General features: G+C 45.2%; 1 protein-coding gene across 1 annotated transcript in view; it reads left to right on the top strand.

The window, feature by feature from the left end:
• The first annotated feature begins 4,312 nt into the window (after positions 1-4,312).
• The window catches only part of LOC131263468 (protein artichoke), a 54,439-nt gene continuing 35,793 nt past the window's right edge, over positions 4,313-22,958 (top strand). The window contains exon 1 of the mRNA XM_058265669.1: positions 4,313-4,409. Within this exon, the coding sequence (XP_058121652.1) occupies positions 4,328-4,409 (82 nt within the window). The 5' untranslated portion in view covers positions 4,313-4,327. The remainder of the gene's footprint in view (positions 4,410-22,958) is intronic.

The following is a 22,958-nucleotide window of genomic DNA, read 5'->3' as shown; positions in this document are numbered from 1 at the left end:
AAACTCCACACGGCGAGGGACGAAGTCTGATTGGGTGTTACGTGCTTGAAGTATTGTCGGACGTGATTTATTGCTTTTCGAATGGTTACGCTGGAGTGCGCGGGGCTGACTTTCGTTGGCTTTTATCGTGCGTCCAAGCAGCCATGAACAGCGTCGAGACGGGTGGCGCGTTTCCCGGACGTCAGGTTGGCATAGTGATATTAAATGCGACGTACGTCAGAATTAAGACGAGAGTCCTTAACGGGGGCGTTCGCTACCGGTCCCGGGAATCCCCAATAGACGAATGTAACGTCGAACAAGGGAAGACGAAAAGGAGAGAAAAAAAACGTTGCTCGAAAGTTGAATGTTCAATTGGATGCTTCGTTGGCTTAGCGTTGGAATTCGTCGGTGCCATTACATGGTGTGATTTATAATGTGTGCAGTCGATGGTTTCCCGGCACGTAACGGAACGATTGAACTATTACAAAGGGAGAGCAAAGCGCTGCTAAAAAGGATGTAGTTTTGGTTCCATGGAATAAACGGTGATTGAAATTCCTGCTATTTCTCGAAACATCGTTCTTAGAACATTTTGCTACGAAAGGTTCATTTATTCGAGTTTTGGATTTCATTTTTGGTTCGTAGAAAATATGTGAAGATTTAAAGGGGTTAAAATTTGTTTCAACTTAAAGTTGACAAAATTACCTTGAGTGTAAAAGGTTAGTAAAGTTTTGTACAAATAAACGTAGTGTCATTAAACCCAGACACTGTGAAAAACGGTTTGAAATTTTATTTGTTAGAACTTCTTCAAAGAGAAAATATTTGATACTTGACTTTCTTTCATATACAAACTCTACTCTTCAAACCATAAAAACACATTTGACTGCAGTAGTTGTTACTCATCGGCAATTAAAGCTTCCTCAAACAATTCATCATACTCGAGTGCACCTTCATAAATTTAAACTAATTAGCTCAACCTGGCCAGCGATAATATTGTGTTAATTATGATCGTACCGGATTGGCGGAATCCTGTTCCACGCCATCGGCCATTCGTTTGTGGGGTAATTTTTCAATAAAATACACCTAAAACTGCTGCCGGAGATAATTTGTTGGCTTACGCTTGCCGTCCCCTGTTAAATTCCGTTCCGGCACTCGGACGGCCACAACGATTACCTTAAACCATCGCTCCCTGGTGGATTCGCTGGGAAAGGAAATCTCTTCCCCGCTCGATGGAAGCGCCAATGATCTGAATGTATAAGCGGGGAGTAGGTCAAAGCTGACCTGCCCGAGAACGACGCAGCCGTCTGGCTCGGGGTTTTTCCGGGCCATCGAAATTAGCTTGCAATATATCAAATTTATTCCCCGTTCCCGAGGCTCATCTTGAAAAATTCTCCCATCCAGGGTATTCATTAATTTGAAATTCATTCCATGTTGTACCGGAGTTTTTCTTCTTCTACTTTTCCAAAACGCCCAGCCTGCCAATCGCTCTTCCCCGCTCGCGCGCTCGTGCGCCCGGGACAAAAGTTGCCGTAGGAAGAAGATAATAAATATTTTAACAATTTTCTCCTGCGCAAATGAACGGATGGGCAGGTTTGTACAAAAGGTATTCCCAGCCCTGCCGGAGTTTGCGAGAGTGAGGCGTTGGGGCTAGGTGTGTTTTCGAAGGTACAAACCCCCATCGGAGACCGGTTTGCAGGGACGGATAGACGGCATTTGGGTAGGAAAACTTCGCTTCTATAACCCCGAATTCCGAGCTATCGAGAAAAACCGCTCTACCATTCGATGCAACGCAAATTGCGGGCTAGGTTCGATGCAGCAGAATTTTACCGATGCGGTTGTGAACTGGCCGAAAAGAATGGTCAGAAAATGGCAAAAACAAACGACCGAGAGAGGAAGGGAGAAGTTTGAAATCGAACGTATGCTTACCGCCAACCCGTAGGGAATGCTACTCTTCGACCTCGTTTCTCATTTTATCCACTGGTTCGCTCAATTTACTACCTCCCAAACCGTTAGTCGAAACTATTTGAACATTTCCTACCAATTTTCAACAGTTTCTATTTTTCGCATTCTACCCCTTTCCCCTGCTTCTGACCCTTTTCTACCGAACCAAGTTCCACGGTCATTTCGATACGCTCGGCACTGGGCCGACCTCGTCCAGCGTATTGCTCTCGGGAAATTCTTTTTTAATTACCTCACATGTTAGGGCTTTCCCCGGCGGCCAGCCATTTTCACGATCGCCCATCTACGGCTACCGAAAGTGAGCGTATCGGAAGCTTGTGAAGGCATCGGCTGAAAAAAGGAAAAGAACCTATCCATTAACGTTTCTGTTCGTGGCGCGCTAGTAGACAGGAAAACCCGGGGAGGTGTGCCGTGGTAGTGAAGTTCGGACGAGTTTGATGAAGTGGAACGATTTTGTTTTTGACTTTTTGACCCCACCACCACAACGTCGAGGGCGCACCGGTCGGGAACGAGTATCAATATTAATGACGAAGCTGGGCACGTGTAGCGAGAAACTTGTTCGAGCGTATTGATTTGCTTGCAGCGAACTGTTTACCGGTTCTTTGCGAAAGACCTAACATAGAGCCAGTTTTAGAATGGTCCATGTTACTAGAATAGACATTTTCCACGAAACAACCATCTGGATGAAAGTTTTCCTTAGAGGAAATTGTAATTTTTCCTCGTATTTTTGCGAATCGTGCGATCAGTGGTAAAGTATGTGCTGACGAGGCGAAAAAGTCGTACCAGAAATATGTCACGAGCAATTCGGATGAAAATGAACTATTTTAGGAAAAGAATATTTCGGAAAATTACAATAAGACATCAATTTGAAGTTCAATCTTTTTCTCTAAGAAAACAAAGTCACTACATAAAAAAAAAACCATAAACACAAAGAAAAGTATTTACTTTTGCTTATAACTTTCTTATTCTATGTACAGGACGTAAAAAAATAGAACAACATAACAAAATCAATATTAGCGTACTCTAGATATACAATCCGATGAAAATCAAACAATATTTCAACATTTTTTGCAGTTCAGGTACCTTTTAATTGACGAACAACAGTTATAATAAATTTTATTTTAGTTGATTATGGTTATACTTACAAAGCAGAATAGGTTAAAGATACCTTCGCAGAGAAATCGTCGAAAAACGGTGCACAGTTTTAGAAATTTTGGATTTCTATATTAAAATATGTCGCAATTTATTCTAAATTTGGCAGAAATTATTTCCTGATATGAATGGTCCTATATTAAAGAGATACGGAAACTGGGATAAACGAAAACATTATATGCAACGTGATCGCTTTTTTATGAACTGTACTTTTCAGAAAAATATTCCTCTTCGGAAAAGTCTACACATCTATCAAACCGATTACGGCAAACAATGTGTCTTGCGGGAAACAAAAAACGACCATTTTGAATCATGATGTCCGCGTAAAGACAGCTTCATTTACAACTTCGGAACATTGCCTCGGAATCTCTTCAGCTTATCATTGCTTGAAGTTTGTTGCAAACGTTCTCCCGATCCAGCGTTCAGATCCCACCTCCTCCTCGTGTCTGCAACTATCATCGGCCATTCAAAAGTTCGTTCCAGTTTTCGCTACCTCCCCCCCCATTCTTGTTACCTTGTTTCGACCAGTTTCGTTCGGCCACACGTGCAGCGTCCACCGACCGCGGGACGTGTGTCTCTGCCAACGCCGACCGGGATGAGAATTTATTTCCCTTCCCCACATGCTACTTTACAACTTTTCTATGCCGTCATGATAAATGGGATAAATTTATCATGTAGTGTATTCATGTGAAGTCTTCCAACGAATGCGATCCAAAAACGGGGAGCGTGGGCAGTTGTACGTTTGCACGAGTTCCCCGCTATTTCCGGCACCTTTTTCAGTGTCTTTTCCACAAAAGTTTATTGGCGAAAATGGAAATTTGTGTTCTCGAAAAGTTGTTACCCGTGGTAACGCCTGATCGAACAGGACACCGTTTGATACAGTTCGTTTTTCGTTTTTCCTTCACAGCCGCCTTCGATTATTCTAATCTACCTCGATACTGATCGCCAGCTCCCACGATACGCCTACTTTGGAACATGTTTTCTAACCAAATTTTCTTCTTTTCTTTTCTTCCTCTCACTTTCAGGACTGGAGTCAACTGTTTAACAAACTTCCAACGTGTTCGAAGCAAACGGGAAGCAAACACGCATCATGGCGCCGGCGTTCGCACGAACTTTCGTAGACATTGTAAGCGTGCTGGTGGTGGCCGTCCTACCGATCGGCACCGGTGGCTGGAAGCTGGACAATCGAAACATCCTCTACACTAATCAGGACATCTCGTACGAGTGTCCCATCAACACCATGTGCCGGTGTGCGAGTTTACCGAACGAAACCGCCCTGCTGGAGATCAATTGCAACGAGGTGTCGCTATACAAATTTCCCGGTGAGTAAGACAACGGATCCTCCCTTCCCTTTAACCCCTTCTCCCGTGGCGTTACGGGACGCATTAATCCACCATCAAGCGCACGGAGTGTTTACCCGCCAAGGGGTTGGCTTTTCGAAGCGCCGTTTAGGATAACATTTTAAATGCAAACAAACAGCTCAAGCTTGTTAAAGCCAAACCAACCTTTCGATTGCCGCGCGGTTCGGTCGTGGCAATGTTTATTCATGGTGCTCGCCGGAAACGGACTGATTTGACGATTCGGAAACGGGGGGGACTGGAATGGAGTTGCTTGTAAACGAAATCGGTTCTAATCGACAAACGGTCTTTTGCGGGCGGTAGGGGTGGGGTGGCCACTTTGGTCCACTTCCCATCGTTTCGACGGTTCGCACCGATTCCGAGTGCGTATCGAAGTTTTATTGAAGAATAAATATTGACCTTCAAGCATAGTTGGAAGCCGGTGTCTGCAGTACGGGCTCGGACGGTTCTTTCCTTGGTCCTTTGCTCGCATGGAGCGCCAAGATCGAGCGCAGGGAAAACCCAGGTGTCGTCCGGTGGAAAGCGGATAAAGGCGAGCCGCTTTTTTCGCCCTTCGCCAAGGGCCCCGGTGGGCGATAATCTACCGGAACGGTATAGCATGGTGAATTTAAATTCAGTTCAGCCTTCCTTCCGAGAGGCCCCGAGCCCGGTAGGCTTCGATCTGGAGCTGGCGCCGAACGAACCGGCCAACCGTTGCGTTTTTTCCTTGCTTTCTAAACCGATTCGCAAAGAAAAAAAAAACTGCGGACCATTCCACGACACGCTTCATTCGTCCCAACCGTGTCCTTTTCGGGCGGTTAGCATGGGAGAGTACTTTTCCTTTCTTCGGCACTAGCACTTCTTATCGAAGGACCTTTTCTGCTTTCTTGTTGCGCATTCAAACGCACACGGGGTGTTCGCGTGGGGCTAAAGAATTTGGATTCACACAACTGGGAGGGGCACTCTAAGAGAGCGTCCCATTCTTGGCCCCCTTTAAGGTCACTTTCTGTTTTCCCCGTGTGCTGCCTTCAGTTCGTCAAACAACCTTAAGCAAATATCACTAACAAGCTAGTCGCACTTCAATCGTGCCCGGAAAGAGCGAGCGAAGGCACACTCCCTGTGCCCTTTTTAGCCGACGCGAGGATTGGCCACCGTTGGCATTCCAGGTGCCAGCCCGAAGGAAAACTTCATGGTTTAGCTATGTGATGTTGGTTTTTTCTCTTCCTCAACGGCTTGGCTTCCACTTGGGTGCCACTTTCTCTAGCCTCCTGTCTTCGGTGTACACTTTACATTGGTTCCCCTTTTTCGGTTTTTTGCAACCGCCTCACCGAAGACGTCCACTTTTGCCCGGGTCGGAACGGAAGGAGGGATGTGTGACGACTTTCTTTTCATTTTCTTCTTCCAGTGGCATTGCAAATAAGAGGATTGGGATTGTTTATTTTGACATTTTGTAATGTGAAGATTTTTTTTTTTTGCATCTAGACACTTGCCTTTTTTGCCCTGCCAGTGTCCGTGTCGTATGCTCGTCGAATGGCACGTTGAGTTTGTTCAAGAGTCTTGTTAGTGTCAGCTCGTCTGTTTGGCAGAAGCCGCTTGCCGGTACTCTTACATCGTGACCATCGAAAGGGATTGAAATGACGAAAGAGAGGGAGAGAGAAAAAAAACACGGCTAGTAAAATCAAAGTGGGAAAACTAAGCAGCGCAGTAGTTTTCGTCAGCAAATCAAATTATTTCCCTGGTGGAAAAGTCACTCGGTCCGGCTAGTTATGGCGTGCTTCTGTTTACCTGCCCAGGCGGAACGGCTTCGGGGCGGGCTCTTGTGAAATGGCGCATCATTACGATCAATACGTCGAGGTGGCAAAATGGAAGACCGCAATTTGTGCAACCAAATCGTGTTTTCGAGTGGTGACAACTCGTTATTTCCTTGTGCCGGTTTCGGCGAAACACTCGAAACGAATTTCGGTTCGGTTGGGGAAAAAAGGTCGGGCGCTATTTGTTTACCAGCGGATTGTCGAAACATTTCGCAACCGGAATTTTGGACGGGGGCTTCTGAACAGAAATGTGAACGTTTGTATTTTCTTTTTATCGCGAAACCCCAAGAAACTCATTGATCAGTGAGTGTGTGTGTGTGTCTTGTCCCGGGCACGTGCACGTGTGGAGCATTTTTTCCGGGAGCTTCGAGAGGCATTTGGAACATGTATTTCTCACGACTCCTCTTGCTGTTTGCCGAAGTTAAAAAAGTAAAATTACGTTTTGGCAACGTTGTACGGATTCCGAGGTGCCGGAGGTAAATAAATTGCTATTCTGTAGTTACAAGGAACGGGACGATTTCCTTCTTTCTCGCTCGGTGAACCTGCTCGAATGGAAACGTGATTTGCCAAAGTGTGTTCCTCCTTAGAGCCACCATTCAATTCTATTTGCAACGCTCTACTTACGCGAACACCAAACCCGGGGAGTGGAATTACGAGTGAAGTGAGCGAATCCCCGGTGGAGGGGGGCTAATAGGGAAAAATAGATCACTTTGACTCCTGCTCCGAAGCCCGTCAAATGGCTGATGGTTCGTAGCATTTGAAAGCTGTTTTCCAATTACTTTCGCATCGGAAAATTAATTTGGAATCCAAAGAAACACTCCTGCTCGCGCTGTTTACTTGGAGACAGCATTGATTTTATTCCTCACTACTCGGAATGTCATAATCCTATTCGACCCGATGGACATTTTTTTTTTCTAGGAGCTACCCTAGTGACGGTTTCCGTTTATTGCTATTGGATGGGATCCTTACCTTGCTTTAGATGCTTTTCGTAACATGAAATAAGGTTTATCCATTATGTTGTACCTTTCCACACTATAATTTTTATCCGACATGGTAGGAAAATTTACTGATTGAGACTATTTTACATTCATATATTATCTGCCAATACATCATCTTTTTAAATATATTGAGAGTGTTCTTGAGAATTATTCTTTGGTGATATAATTTTCGACTTCCAACACTTTACATTGGTTCTTCTCCCATGGTTTCCGCTCTTTCTGTTTTCTTTCTGCTCGTTTTCATATATTTCTAGATAAAATATGTCAATTTTATTTGGACGTTAAATTTAACGGTCAGCTTTTTTGTAAAGGATGACAAAACAAAGTACCAATAATGTAGTACTTACATAAACTTTAAGTATGCTCATCGTCCCACTTCGTGCCGGTCACTTCAACATGTTTTCATCACGGTCGGGTTTTTTTTTCCCAGCACCGGGCGCCTCCATCAAAGAAGCGCCATCAACCAGAGGCACTTACAGCGCGCAACGAAGCAGCGTGACCATACATTATTGACGCGAAGGTGACGGGGATGGCCCGTGACGTGGAAAAATGGCCCGCAGCGGCCAGCGGCAGCGCCCCGCTGCTCGACCACTGTAAAAACCGGTAAAATATGGCCAATGAAATATTGAAATGCACCGTAAAGAAGGTGATTTGGATCGCCATCACGTCTCTCGTGCAAGTACCCGGAGCGAAGCGTGAAATATGACCTCCCAAGGAGTAGGGCCTGGTTGGCTGGCAAATGCTGGGAATGCACACGACCAACGGGGACGCCCCCGGAGGGCGAGAAGGGGATGGCCACATCTCGGCGACACGGCGCCACTTAGCCGGTTTTTTATCCGATTTCCAATATCAAATGTTTCCCGGAACTCTGCGCCTTTCTATGTCGCTCCGTCCTCAGGGGGGAAAACTCACTTGTTTTCTTTTTCTCTCCCCCCCCCCACACTCTGAATGGCTTTACACCGGTGATAGATGGAAGGAAAATTGGTCCGAAAAGCGGGTGAATCGGTGGGGAATTGGCATCGTCACCGAAGCACGGGAGCAGGCACAACAAAGAAATAAAATGAAATTTATGTAACGTGCAGCGCACGCTCTTCACAGCATCACTATCTGTTCTCCTTCATTGGCTCCGTTTCGGGAAGTACCACCAACAGCAGGTTTTTCCACCTTGGTGGGAGTGACTCGATCCGTTCGCAACCGAGCGTGTCCGCCCCGTTGGAGTGGATAAACCTGCAGCGACCTGCACCCAGTCACCTGCTTATCTGTGTTGTTCTTTTCCATTCCGTTCCAACGACATCAAACGGATAACGCTTGAGCAAATGGTTTCAAAACAGCACACAAAAACAAAGCGGCGGTGCCAACTAAAGGGAAAACCCTGCATCGGAGCAGCAGTGGGGGTGATGGTTCCCGTTGTTTGCTTTCAGTGATGGGAAAACAAAGCCAACAGTTTTCCTTCCCCGTGCACCGTGGGTTACTCGGCGCGGGCTTCCGGTTTCCCGAAATTTTCCCAGCTCCAGCTCGAAGAAGAAGGTTCCGGGCTGAGGGCACCCGGATGCCATCGAGCTGACGGCACTGTCATCAAATGGTGTGGATCGAGCCGAGGCGCCCTCGCTCCCTGAGGGCAAGCGAAACTGTTGTGTTTTGCACCGCCTCTGGAAGGTTTTCCCTACAGCCCTCGTCTTTATCTCTCTCTCACTCTATTTGCCCCCAAGCAAGCTTCAGTTTTGTGTTTGTGTGCCAATCTGCGAAGCCGAACCGTTTCCCGGTTTCCACTGGATGCTTGAAAGTGGGGGAAAACCCCTCAACCCCCCCTAGGAGGCATGGTTGTTTCAAGAAGGTAAAAGAACTGGAAATAACCGAATACTTGAAAGGATGCTTTCAGTCCTCACTCTCCCGCTCCACTCGGTGGGAGGAAAATATCTCTTTCACTGAAAACTGACAACCGTGCTGTGGTGAAGGAACACAGGTGGAAAAGGGGGTTGGGGGGAGATAAAAAAAAACTTCCCGAATCAGCACCTAAGCAAGACAAGTTTTAGCTACATTGTCTCGTTTGGGCCTCGTGCTCAAGCCAATTCGGGGGGAAAACATGTCCGAACCCATGGACGTCCATGGCGAGGTTGGCGCAACGAGGGAAGTAAACAATTTCGTTTCGACATCCTCTCGGCTTGCTATTTCAATTCTGGTTTCAGGGAAAAGTGGACGGAACTGATTGACACCGAACCGGTAAAACCCCAGGCACCGGAGACCTGGGACGATGGAGTGGCTCCAGTTCGGAATTTCGACCAAAGCTGGGCAGGAATTTAGTGTCTGATTGTTTTGCCTGGTGAAGAGAATTTCTTTGCACCGGGAAAATTCTTCCGTCCGGCTCAGGGCGCCGGCACTGGATCTCGGTGGTCCGTGCGGTGCATCGAGTGTACAATGGTTTCCGGTGAAAAGCGGCTCCGTAGGCGCACATGTAATGGCCAGCAGGTGCACGAGTGACGCGGACGGTAGCAGATACAACGTTTCGAAAGACACGAAGAGTTTCGAGTACCAGGGAAATATCTACAACGAGACTGCATTCGTTATTTATGAAACGAGAACAGAATGTGTCAGGCTCAATGTTTGCACACGTCTACGGGATGGTGGGATGGTGAATTTTTCAAGCGAAGATATTTTACTACCAAGAAAACCAATTTTTGTAAAATGTTTCCATGAGAACCTCTTTTTGTGAACCAACAAAAATGTTGTTTTCGATTAAAAAATATTGATCATAAATGTTCAACACAGTGCAATTGGTTGACGTTTACTATAGAAATGTCATTGCTTTGAAGATTTAAATTTTTTCGTTATTTGGAAGATAAAATTTTGAGAACACTTGAAATTGGTGATAAATTTCCAGCACATGTCTTCATCTCGCTAGGAAACCTCCATAATCTGACTTTATCCCTGATGGCTTCACCTTTTCAAACAATGCAGATCACGTGTTTGCACACTCAACACACGTCACGCTGGGTCACCGGAGGTCACACACGTCAACCACGATGCGCCAGTAATGTTGACGCAAACATGGCCGAGGTGTTCGTCACGATCCTTAATCTGTCCTGTTTACGTACTTTCGGTCACTTTATCTACTTTGCTGCAGCGTGTACGTGGCCCGAAGAAAATCGGGTGAAAGAAAACTGGCCTCACCATGGGGGAAAAAAAAAATAACCGGTCCCAACGCCCAAGCAGAGGCCACGGAAAACGCTGCGGAAAACAAACATAATCCGGGCGGGAAAACAAACAGAGGCCAGGGCGCGCTGCAACGCCGAGGCCGAACGGTGCGAAGACTAAAAATCTGCAACCTTGTTTGACGTCGTTGCGGGAATGCTGCATAAAAATGAACCGAGGCGTGAATGCACATCGCGCTGCACATCGTGTCCCCAAGCGGGAAAGCCAAACGAAGCGAGCAAAGCCGACGAGAATAACGATATAATACTTCCTGTGGTGGTGGTGGTGGTGATGGGAGGAGTAGGAAAGTGGGAGTGAAACCATCCTCACAGATGGTAAGCGAGGATGCTTTGGTTTTAGCTTTCGTCATCGCTGTCCCTCATCGCCCCCGACCGTGTTTTTCCTCCCCTTTTTGATGGAAAGTGAAAAGTCGAAAAATTCCAATCATCAATCGTCGGGGCCGGCGGGTTGGAAGGACGTGCGCACGGCACTGTTGAATATTTTCCGAACCACATAAGCCGGCTCATGATTGCAAATGTATGCTTTCCCGTGCCATTGACCAACTGTTAGCTTTAAGTCGAGCGAAAAACGCACCACCAACAACAACAACAACAACAACAACAGCAGCAACAGAAAGCCCAATGTCTGTCCCTCACAAATCGTCAGCAAAAAAGTGGCCAGCGAAAGGTTCGGAATAGCAAAAAAAATTCTCAAACAGAGGATAAACGCAATACATAAACCGTGCGTACACAAACTCTGCCTCACACACACACACGTGTTCGGGCGGGTTTTTTTTCTCCACCGAATGTCACGTGAATGTCCTTCCGTTAGCGCGCACGTAAGCTGCATCGAGCTCCATGTGGCTTTAGGCGGAATGAAAATATAAATAAACAAACAATGCGAACATTTATAAATATGTATAAAGCTGCGAAAATATTTGCATGGCATTTTGGGACCCGGCTCTCCTCTTTTTTTTGTATCCCCCGTCTACTTTACCAGATTTAGACACAGACGGCTCAAGTTCGGAGCGGGTACGCATTGGTATGGGAGTGTGTTTTTTTTACTTGAAGAAATTTTTTATGCAAGAACTTTTGTGTTGGTTCGCTTCCTTAAATAATCGATGCCATGACATTGTGATGAGGGCTTAAAGTATCACAATTAGAAGGCAGAACCAACTGTGGAGTATCGACTCTGGAAAGAAAAAGGGGATCTACAAGTGATAACATAATTTATACAGCACAATACTTTCAATTTGGCTAAGGACATTGTTTTATGTAAATCTAAAATAAACGATGTAGATCGTCTCAACAAAAGGTTAATAAAAACATTGCTCATGCAATGTGAATAAATTTAAGTGATGTTGAGTGAGTTAAAATTACACAAATCGAAATATTCGAACGGTTTTATGAGAACTTGTTTTTTCCAAATAGCTTTTCATGTGGGAAATTCAACTCAATTACTTTTAAAATGTTTCCATTCGGCATCATCCACATTGAATAGATGCTTATCAATGTAAGAGGCTCCATTTTTCCCACAGGTGATGATACCACGATGTACTTCCACCATCCTTCAACACGATCACCACGTATCTATCTCTTATTTCACCCCGTACCACTCGTCGAAGGGGTCTTAATTCGACCAAAGTGCGTGTGTTGGAGTGGAAAATGTGAATCATGCAATATGGGAAAAGAACGTGGAAAAAACGGCACCAGCCAACGGCGAAGCGGAAGCACAAAAACATGGAACGTTTATCATGCAGCTCTGCAGCACGGGCCCGGGGCGCATATTATCCGTGCCATCGATCAATATAAATGTCGAATTGTGGTGTGTGGAGCATCAGATGCTGACATGTTATATTACACTCGGGCACTCTTGGGTGCAGCGATGCCCGCAAAACATTCGTGCGGTTTTTGGTTTTGGAATTAAAACGTACCCACGCATCCTCGCTCCACACGACCATCGGGTTTTCGGTGGAGGGGGAAGCGTTAAGGGATTAAAAGTAGACCCGAATGTGACCATATTTTGCACAACTGTTTTGAAACAGAGGGAAAACCCAACGGTGGGGAAGTGTTGACTAGATAAGAAAACAGACCAACACAAGGAATAGAAAAAAAGCGACGTTTATATTGATACATCGTGAGTGTTGTGTATGAAAATAAACCCATTTTAACGCTTGTGCGTCGAATGTTTTTCTTCCGTTCACAGTATAGAAAGCTGGCGGTGCGGGAAAACATGAAAACGTAGGACACAAACAACCGGAGGCTGATTTTTGTTCTCTTATTCAAACAAATTCAATGTTTTGCATAATACACGCAGCTGGTGTTCAAGAGTATTGCTTTGTTCTAAACTTGTTTTTTTGTTCCATATGCCTATGTTTATCGTCCTCTGGTTTGCCAACATAAAATAAAGCTATTCAAAACATTTTTTTGTTGTATACTACTTCAAACCTTTTTTTTTACTTTGAGATTTGTCAATTTGTGATGTTTTTGGTGGGATGGACTGGATTAAAATCATCATACTTTGAGCTTCACCTAACACAATGAATGTACACCAAAAACTCTCATTTTAATTTAATATTCATTGATCTAATGTCACCCCCGCACCACTGCAGAGGACAATGATCAAAGATTTCCCGTCGCACGTTTCGCCTTTTGGAAATTAATTCTTTCTACAGCTCGTCGACAGTGCGTCCGCCACAAAGAATGACAAATCTCAGGTCCAGCGAGCTCAACGTCTTCCGCTTCGTCGCAGTACTATTGTACTTTGGCTCCGTTGTCCCGCGAACGCTTTCCCTTGCTCATCGCGTCGAGCAATGATAATGGAATTGCTTGGAATCCATCAGGGCGTAAAGATTCGGCACTTGGGCCCTCGGAAAGGACTCGTCGGGGTTTCGCATTTGCCACCGGTCGCCGCCCTCCGCTTCACGCTTCGTCGGATCTGGATGGGTCGAAATGGCTGAGTCAATATTAAATTTACTTAATTTACACTCTCCTTCGCTCAATCCGAAGAGGGCGCCCCGTGCCCCGACTGTTGGCCGACCCCGAGCGTGGAGTGCCATTAATTTTAGCCAAAGATGAAAACGGACTCCTGGACCGGCCGGGATTCGTCTGTGCAAATGCGTTGTGTTCTCGGGCGCCATGATCCGCCTTTTGGCACGCCATTATTTTGCCTTAAAGTACCGCCTCACGAATCACGCCTCCGCTCACGACGCTCGATTGAGAACCGGTTGGCCGGAAAATGGTACGGTTGTTTGTAAGCGCGCCTTCTTTCCCACGGCCATCTCTTTCCGCTTCCGTTTTCTTTTCCCTTTTTGATGATTAGTTTTCCAATCCCGTTGTCAAGGGTCAAAGAAATGGCGTCGCACTCGTTTGAACGGTTGATGACAGCGGACCTTCACGGACCCAAATCAGAATCCGAAAACCCCTTTTTCCAGTCGCCAGGGAGTTTGCAGCAAACCAACTCCAGCAAACCCGGGGCGGGAGTTGGGGTGTTCTGTGTGGGAAAATCTCTCCCAAAACAACATAAAGCAACGTTGCGTTGATGAGCTTTTCCTCTTTGCGATCGAAGACGGTGAAAAAGTGCCGGAAAGTGGGCCCCCGGTTTTTGGCATTAACGTGAGCCCCGGTGGATTGTCTCCTCCTCGTCGGTTGTTTTTGTTGTTGGACAGTATTATTGAGCGTTGAAACGGTACGTTGTTGACCCATTGCTCACGCACCGACGAAGACTCTCTTGGCCGTTCATCACTTAGGATCGAAAAGGCACCGAATGCTTATTTTCCTTCGGCTCACCGGTGGGAATTGAAAATCAGCACTTTCATACACACACACACCAAACCCGCAGTTGGTGGAAAACAACAGCTAAGGAATGAAGGTTCGAAAGGATCGGTAAATGTTCACCAGTTCGCTTGTTTCGTTTAGCGCACTGCGCACGTAGGACATCGTTGGCCATATTTTAGTGGTGAAAAGCACCGGGCGGCTCCGTTTATGCACCCGGCTTCCGGCGTTCTAGCACCGGGAGTTTTCCGCTCTCCAGCCAGCCTTCGGCATAACGGCACACGCCTTTGGCAGAAGGCCAAAGAAGGCACCGGTCGGCACGAAAAGGAGCATTTGCGTGTCGACTTCATTTGTCTCCGTCTCCGTGAACAACGGCGTAGGAAAGTACGTGTAGGGGGGGAATCTTCCCGGGGGTTTGTGGTTCGCTAACGTTCGGCACGGAGTTTTCCGAGCGGTTCAATTTGCCATTTTGCGACGACCGTGGCCTTCTGATGCGGTCGCCGAGGAGATTATATGGCCGCCATGACTTGCTTCAGGGCTTGGACTACAAGCGACGCCCCTTCTCCACCGGATTGACCCGGAAGCGGAAAAGTACGAGCAAGCGAGCGAGCGAGCGAGCGAACGAGAGTCTATTTCTGTTTATTGTTGTTTGCAAAATTCAATCTACAATCAGTGTTGATTGAGTGACATTGAGAATTTCCCGTCCTTATATTCTCCGGGAAAAATAGAGATTGTTTCGAGCGGAATGCAAATCGCGCGCCGTGCTCGTACGCTTCTGGTCCTCCCTCTCCCCCTCGGAATGACTGGGCAATTTCCACCAAACACTTCTGCCGATACACGTACGACGCTATCGAGCATTGGAGTAGGTAAGACAATGCGCCAGGGATTACTTTAAACTTTAATCCTCGGCAGGCTCGGCCAGGCCCGAGCCGTCAAAAAAAGTTATGGTAATTGCACTGCGGGGGATACGATTTTCCGACTTTTATCAACATCATCCCGTCCTCCCCTTCCTTCGTCAAAACATTTCCCGGAAAATGTGCGACACTGTCATCGTTTCGATCGGTGGTGGTGGTGGAGCTCAGCTTTCCAGCTGAATGTAAATAAAAACATCAACGATTCAATGAATGTTATCGTAAAACGATTTGCCAATCTCGTGTACCGTCAGATAAATGTGTATGGGTGGTGGTTGAAAGTGCAAACCTCACCGTGACAGCTCGGAATGGAAAACCCATCTGGCTGGGCCGTGATCACCATTAAGTGGTTAACGGAAATGGTTTCTGCTCGCGAGGGAAGGAGGTGAACTGGGTGAAGCTGAGGGGAATGGAAAATTGGATACAAAAATGAGCAATCGCAAGCACCGACAGCGGCAGGGGCCACCCACTAACAGGTGCCATTGAGCAAACATGAAAAAGGGATATCTAGAACGGGGATGCATTCTTTTTGGTATTCCAATCACGAGAAGAAACCGAGGAAAGGGGAAGGAATTTACTTTGATTGTGTTGGATGGAGTAAGTTTGATTCTCGATATTGGATTACAGATTGAATTGAATCATTTTTCCGGCAAAACGAGCGGTAAGTTTGGTTTTGCAAGGACATGGAGTTATCAAATAGGCTTTATAGATAGTGAAAGCTCAAAGTGAACAATCTTTTCCCAAAACAAACTTGTTCAAGTTAGTTTTTACCAGAAGGATAGAAATATCAAGTTAAGTTTAGGCAATTCTAAACGCAATTTATTAAAGGAAGAAACTATCATGCGTATTTTATTTGAAGCAGAGCAAAAGAAATCATCAATCTTCTGAAACGGACATCGTTAGCAAAAATTGCTTAGTAACGCTGCTAAGCTGGAAAGAACGATCTGACATTCTTTTTCCATAGATTGGATAAAGGAAGCGGTTAAACTAAACTTAATATTGCAGTAAACAATCGTGTTTTAAAACACAGCATGAAAGTATTTCAAAAGTAAAACTGTACAGAAATAAAACCAAGCCGTTTAGAATTAAAACAATTCACTGTGAATTTTATTTTTGTTTAAAAAATACGTCAGTAATTACTCAGTTTTAGTGAATATCTACACTTTGAACCTGAACATGGACATATACTTTGTATCTAAATCGTGTCATTTTCAAACGGTTGCTAAACACTACCGTCTAGGAGAACTTTCTACCATTTAGGTTTGGATCATTACCTGCAAATCTTAATAATTAATGCAAGAGATAATTTAGTTAAATTTGCACTCAAAGATTACCGTACCGCGGGATTAGAAGAGGGTAAATTTAAACGTGAGGCACGATGTTTCAAAACACTTTGCCGTATCACACGATCGGTTAAACAATTCCCGCACGTTACTGCTGCTCACGGCTAACATTGCTCTAAGGCCAAGCAACCCACACACACATCAGCTCCTTCCCATTGCGGTACCTTTACGGTCTCTAAGAATAATTCCTCCTTAACACACAACTGCACCTGAACACCTGAACCGGGACCTCCCCTCGCGCCAGATTCGGCAACGTTCTTGGCACAATCATTTTCCCTCGGTTATGAAAATATTTTTCTTTAATTTCTCGCTCTTTATCTTCGCCGCCTTTTGCGAGCTGCCAGGTTCCGGGGCGTTTTCGCGACGGATCCGATGCGGGACTGCAACCGTTCCCCGGTCCGGGTCTGACGTTGTTTGCCTTTGACTGCGTATGCATGCCACGGGTTGGCAAACTCCGTGGGCGAAATATTCGAGCAAAGATTCGCTGCGTCAGGATGATCATCCTTGCGGTCCCACTGTGGTGACACACACACACACACACACTCACACATACAAATTTCCGCGTGCTTTTACGTGCATCTCCTGGAACGATGCATCCGGATGAAAGGATGCGCGCGTATCCTGCGGGTGTTTCTGGCGGTTCTGGAACCCGTATCGCTTTCATTCGTACCGGCGTTTTGGAGAGACAAGTTCTTGGAATGCCTGTCCTCCTCGGTGCGCAATGGAACAAATTTAATTAGGTCATTTCTGGTTGCGGTTTCCGTAACTCTGGCTCTAGGCATGAGTTATTTAAAGTAGAACGAAACAAGCCACTCTATTCTGTTAATTTTTATTTAATATTTGTCAATTATTATAGAAAACTTTAAGTTAGAAATGAACCACTTTTGCTTGGTTTTTACTGTCATAGATATTTGCTTTGTCATTCTATTTAATGGAGCACAATTCATGTTAATCCGAAACAAGTACACCCAAACACTCCCTTCGCGTGCTTTCGACTTCTCGTGAGCAATTACGCATTATTTATTAAACACACCGCCTTATCGTTGCATTATTGATTTCCCGTACGTTCCTGATTTATTAAAACACCTTTAAAACAATTACACACGGGACCTCTCCGGCATGCGATGACTCTTCGGAAAAAAGTCCAAGGGTGGCGCGGGCGCGTTACATGCAAATATATTTAATCATACTAAGTGTACCATTACTTCGCTCGAGATATTTACTTTCCAGAGAAGCTCACACCAAGTAGTACGAGTGCACCGTAATTTGTGAATCCCGTTAAGTATTCCAGGCCCGTGACGAGCGGCACTAAAGCCCACCGGCAAACCGGTACCACTAATCGTCACACGGAAAATTCACCTACCACCGATGGCTGCGAAGAGAAGGGAACAACGAATGAAACAAAAACCAAAAGACACGGAAGGTGAAACGGCGCCTATTATCGGGAACAGGATCTGGCTAGCGTATGAGTTTGTGTCCCAGACCGAGTACTGCCCGTGTGGTGCTACCAGCAAAACGTGACACACTTTCCCCGGGGAGCATAAATAACGCCCCGAATGGTCCCCGAGAGAGGCTCGGATAGGAAAATGATGATCCCTATCAGCTGCCTGCTAGTTGTTGTGCCCCTTTGGCAGGACCAGGTCGGTCCATGCACACGTGATACCATTTGCCAGTTGCTTAGACCCTCGGATTCCCGTGGGGAATGCCACCGGAACCCAGAATGTGCCCACGGGTTGGCGCACCAGGAAGCAGCAGTAGCTGTTGGGAATGGTTGACTTCGGCCAGTTGTACCAAACTGGGTGCTGTGTACCTGTTAAACATGCTTCCGGCTCACAACATTGTCACATGTTGAACGCTTATTCTATTGTCACTTTTGGGACACCGAATCAAACCACCAACAGCCATTTCGTTAATAGTCCTTTCTAAACTTCTGTTGGTGATATCAAAATCTTCAAGCTTTGAATTTTGATAAATGAATATTGCAACGCACAGAATATTTATGTTGTTGGAAATGGAGTCATTTAATAGATTGGTTTTCACTGAAGTTCTTTGGATGAAAGCCATCATACGTTGATATTTATTTTCAGAGGATAGACACAGAAATAACAATCCATTTTTGATGCGAATCTTTTCCTCTTCACGATAAACTCGGATAAAAGTAATCGTGCACTTACATTTATATTCGTACGATAGATTCTGTCACAGAAATAACCATTCGGTTTTAGCTTGATAAAAATATACCTCTTATTTTTGCAGATGTCAAAATTAACCCCAAAGAAATACTGACAAAATGCAGAAGCTAACAGTGGTATTAATTGGCTTACTATTTCTGGCTTCCCAACATATCTGGCTACTGAAATAAACACCTTATAGTGTTATATACACAGTTTTATTTTCGCATCTCCATCAATAGATGCAAACAGAATAAAAAACAGCCATTCACAAAAATAGCCTCCGGCAAAATAAGCCACAAATATCGGTGAACCACCAAAATAGCAACCGGTTTGCGTGTCAAACGGGCCCGATCCAGTTAGCTGCATTAACTATCACTATTTACGAGCCGCCTCACGCCCGTTTATTCACACATCAAGCACGATTTACTTTGCCATTTTATGTTGCCATCATTCCGTTTTGCCTTTCACCGGGCTACCAGGAAATCGGAACGGTAGATAGAACGACGAGAAAGAGAAAACTAGTCCTGGCTCACCGAAGGTGTCAAAGGAAATTTGCATGATTTGTAAGGATTATGAGTGAATGCAAAACCCAGCTTGGCGTGAAGTGTTTGATCGGCGGCCGTAGCGTTAAACGCAACCATGCTAATAAATAAACATCGGTTAAATTGATTACTTTGCTGCATTCAATGCTGATTGAGTGACGTAAGGATGAATTAAAATCAATGTGAAAAAAGATAGCATAGATAAAAGGATCCATCACCACCAATGTACTTGTAATTGTACTGAAGAGGTACAATTTGTTATGTGCGTTAATCATTATTTATCGTTTATCAATACGCATCCTTTTCCACCTCTCATAGTATCCATTCTTTTATGTTGTTTAGAACGCTGCAATAATGAACCACAAAACTCGTTCAAATAGTATCACTATTTTCGTACTATCTCTCGAAAACGAACTTTTACACTCTTTCAACTTTTTTTTGTTTTTGTTGCAGTTGCTTTACTCTTTGTTTATACGACTTAATCTTATTGGTTAAAAACTATTATTAAAAATTTTAAACGTTTATAAATCGATCCAACTTGTTTTTCGGAATCACAAATAAAACATTTTAACTGATGGCAATGCGTTCATTGAATTTTTGCAACGTATAAGCAACATAAGAAAAGAATTGATACATAGAAGGATACGAAAAATCATACAGGTATTGAAATATGAACGATCGTAATCAACAACAAGAGCGCATAAGCTTTTGGTCTACTTTTTATATTCATTTCGAGATCGGGCAGATATAAGATGATGATAAAAACTCATTACCTAAGCCACGGCTTGATTATGTTACGCGCTAAAATTACTGTCACACGATTTGTTCCATCTGGCATTCGTTTCCCTAGCACGCTATCACGTTCCCAGGATCGCACTACTCGGGACATTCCACACACCAAGGGCTTCGCCGATGCGTGACTACAAAGCGAAAAGTGTGTACACCGTTGCCTGGCCCTGTAGGTATGCTTCTCCGCTCGGAAAGATTCTCGTCCAAAGGTACCCGGTTGAAAGCAAATAATTCATCAGCTCAGGTGAAACGCGCTGCGATACGGCGCTCAGACTCAGAGTTCGTCAGAAATGCATCGGTACAAGTGCCGGGAGGAGGTGAGAAAAAGAGGGCTCCGCGAACTGAACACCCAACCGGGGAAGGAAAGTGGCGAAACCGGTGCCTCGGCGAAACCTTAGCAACCAACCGGCGCTACCGGGTTCGTGGAAACATATTTGCATGATTGTATAATTGCATCGTGGCACGATAATTAAGCCCGAAGTGGAATTGAAACAGACGTGAGCTTTAAATCACCGACTTGTTATAATAGTTCACGCCGAGCTGGCACGTGCGGTGACAAATTCGAAAAGCAATGTTACCAACGCACCACCACCATCAACAGTTCCAGGAAGGCGGCCCATCGCTGCACCCGTCCCGAAAAGTGAACCTTGCGATTTCGGCGAGCCACCGCGAGCAGTACCTTCGCGCGAAGGACACTTTTCGGAGGTGACGATTCGAATAATATTCTGCGGGCGATCGTTTGCCGAAGGCGCGACCGGCGCACATTGCGTGGCAAGTGGCAGTGAATTAGGCATGCAACTTAGTGCTGAATATTTCAGTACGTATACGTTCGGTCAGGGTCGGACGCGAAGGGAAGTAAGTACTAACCCAACCGGTTGCGTGGCGTGGCTCACTTTGCACTCCCCGGTGGCACCTTGAGCGTGGAAGTGAGTCGCCCGTGCCCGAGGGACAGCGTATCGCAGCCGTTCGGCTAGAGGCACATCCCACGAATGTGTGTGTGTGTGTGCAAAATATGCCATCACCGGAACTGGGCTGTCCGACACGTTTCGGTGGAAAAAAAACTTACCCGTTGGAATGGAGACGCCCAGTCATTTGTAGAATTGAGAGCGCAGTGAGATCCGGAATTGAGTTGATTGATGCATCACCTGACGGTGATGGTGTGCCTTTTACGACGATGTAAAACTCACTGAAACTAGGAGAAATGTTCACCCTGGAAGGGCGTTTCAACGACCCACTCGGGGTTATCTCTTAATCTGGAGAAAAGTGTTTAATTTTCTTGCTACCCATTTCGAAGAAGTCATCAGCTATACTCTACTTTTCCAACAGCCAAGACAGTTGACTAATTTTTATCATCTCTCTGGACTAAAATCAATGTTTCGAAGGTGGCTTACGAGAGCATTGACGTAGCAGTAAAGCAGGAGTACCTTCATACCGTAGAACTACTAGGCCAAACGCCACAAAGTTTAATTTAGGCAATAAACTGCCTCACTCTTCGCTTAAGGTTGTTGGTTTTCTTTTTTGTCGTAACTGTAAACTTCACTATCCAGCAAGCAACGTCTTCTCATGCCTTATGTGAAGCGTAGTTTTTAGTAAAACTCCTAAGTGCACCAACCTGCCCAGTCTCTGATGCTTCAATTTTCGAGTCCGGGATGGGACAAGTGTTCTTGACAACATCCTTTACCATCGGAAGGAAAATAGTTACGAGTGGGTGGGTTGGCAGAAAAAAGGGGTCACGAAATAAATATGCTAGCAAAACATACTGCTTTCCCCCACCAACAGTTCCACTTTCCGCTGCACTTTACTATTTGCCTAGGGTCGAAAATTGGCCACATCAGTCTCGAAGTCTGTTAAAAGTCCTGAAACGAAACGAAAGCTCCTTCAGCGAGCGAAGCGGAGTGGTGGGCGGCCAAAAAAGAAGGTTTTATTACTGGTTGGACGTCCTTTCCGAGCGTCCTGCGAAAGAGCGAGCATGAAACGTTTACGGCTTAATGGTTCCGGGCAACTTTAAATACCAATAAGCTTACTTTTACGATGATTACTACTATGCGCACGATAATGACAGTGCCGGCGCTGGAGTCGACGAGCGAAGAAAGAGCAACAGTTTGGTTGCGGGCTGGGAGATCGGGAAGCCAAGAGATGAGCAGATTTGCCAACGGTGAAGATTACCCGAACCTTACGGTTTTCTTCGCCACCGGATGGGATGGGTGAGAGTTTTAAATGGAGGAAAGGAATTACACCATAATATTTGTTGATGCACGGAAATGGTTCACCTTTTGAGTAGCGTGGCCATTGTCTTCTCGGGTGTGACGTTTGTTGCCCTATATTATTTTATGGTACAATAAAAACATAAATTAGTAATTCTACCAACTGCATAAGTTCACTCTCTAAAAAATTTGATACAAAACTGGAAACTTTTCTAATTTTTTATAAACGAAAAATGTAAGCTTTATCATAAAATACTACCTTCCGCATGCAATCTTAATCAGATGTTTACTTTTGACAACGTTTTACAAACAAAAACCACGCCACCTTGGATTGGTTAAACGTAGGCCTTAACTTATCCCACCATGTAATTAACGTGCCAAAGGCCGTGAGTCAAGGGTGCCTTTGATTATTAAATTATTAGCCACATCTGTAATGAATGTTAATCGATTTCAGTGACCTGCGTCAACAATAAAAACAAAGTAAAATAAAACCACCCCACCCAGCGACCGGTGTGTTTTGCATGAAACCGACCTTTGACCGACGAAAATCGATTCGCCAACGATTTCCCACGTTGTTTTTCGCCATATTATACGTGTGGAGTATGGTTATTTTCCACTTGCTTTCGGCTTCGCCAGCGAAGTGGTTATTATTTCTCTTTCTTGACATAAAGTCACCCGGTTACAGCGCCAACCTTCCCGTGAGCACCGACGATGGCGTGTTGTGGGCAAATAAAACTTTAATCTACTCCCGAACGAAGAAGCAAACCCCCATAGGGCGTTGTTTGAACAGACCGACTTTT

This window comes from Anopheles coustani, chromosome 2 (assembly GCF_943734705.1).
Source record: "Anopheles coustani chromosome 2, idAnoCousDA_361_x.2, whole genome shotgun sequence".
Classification (NCBI taxonomy): Eukaryota; Metazoa; Arthropoda; class Insecta; order Diptera; family Culicidae; genus Anopheles; species Anopheles coustani.
The sequence above is the reverse complement of the archived record's forward strand: the minus strand, read 5'-3'. Positions and strand labels throughout refer to the sequence as shown.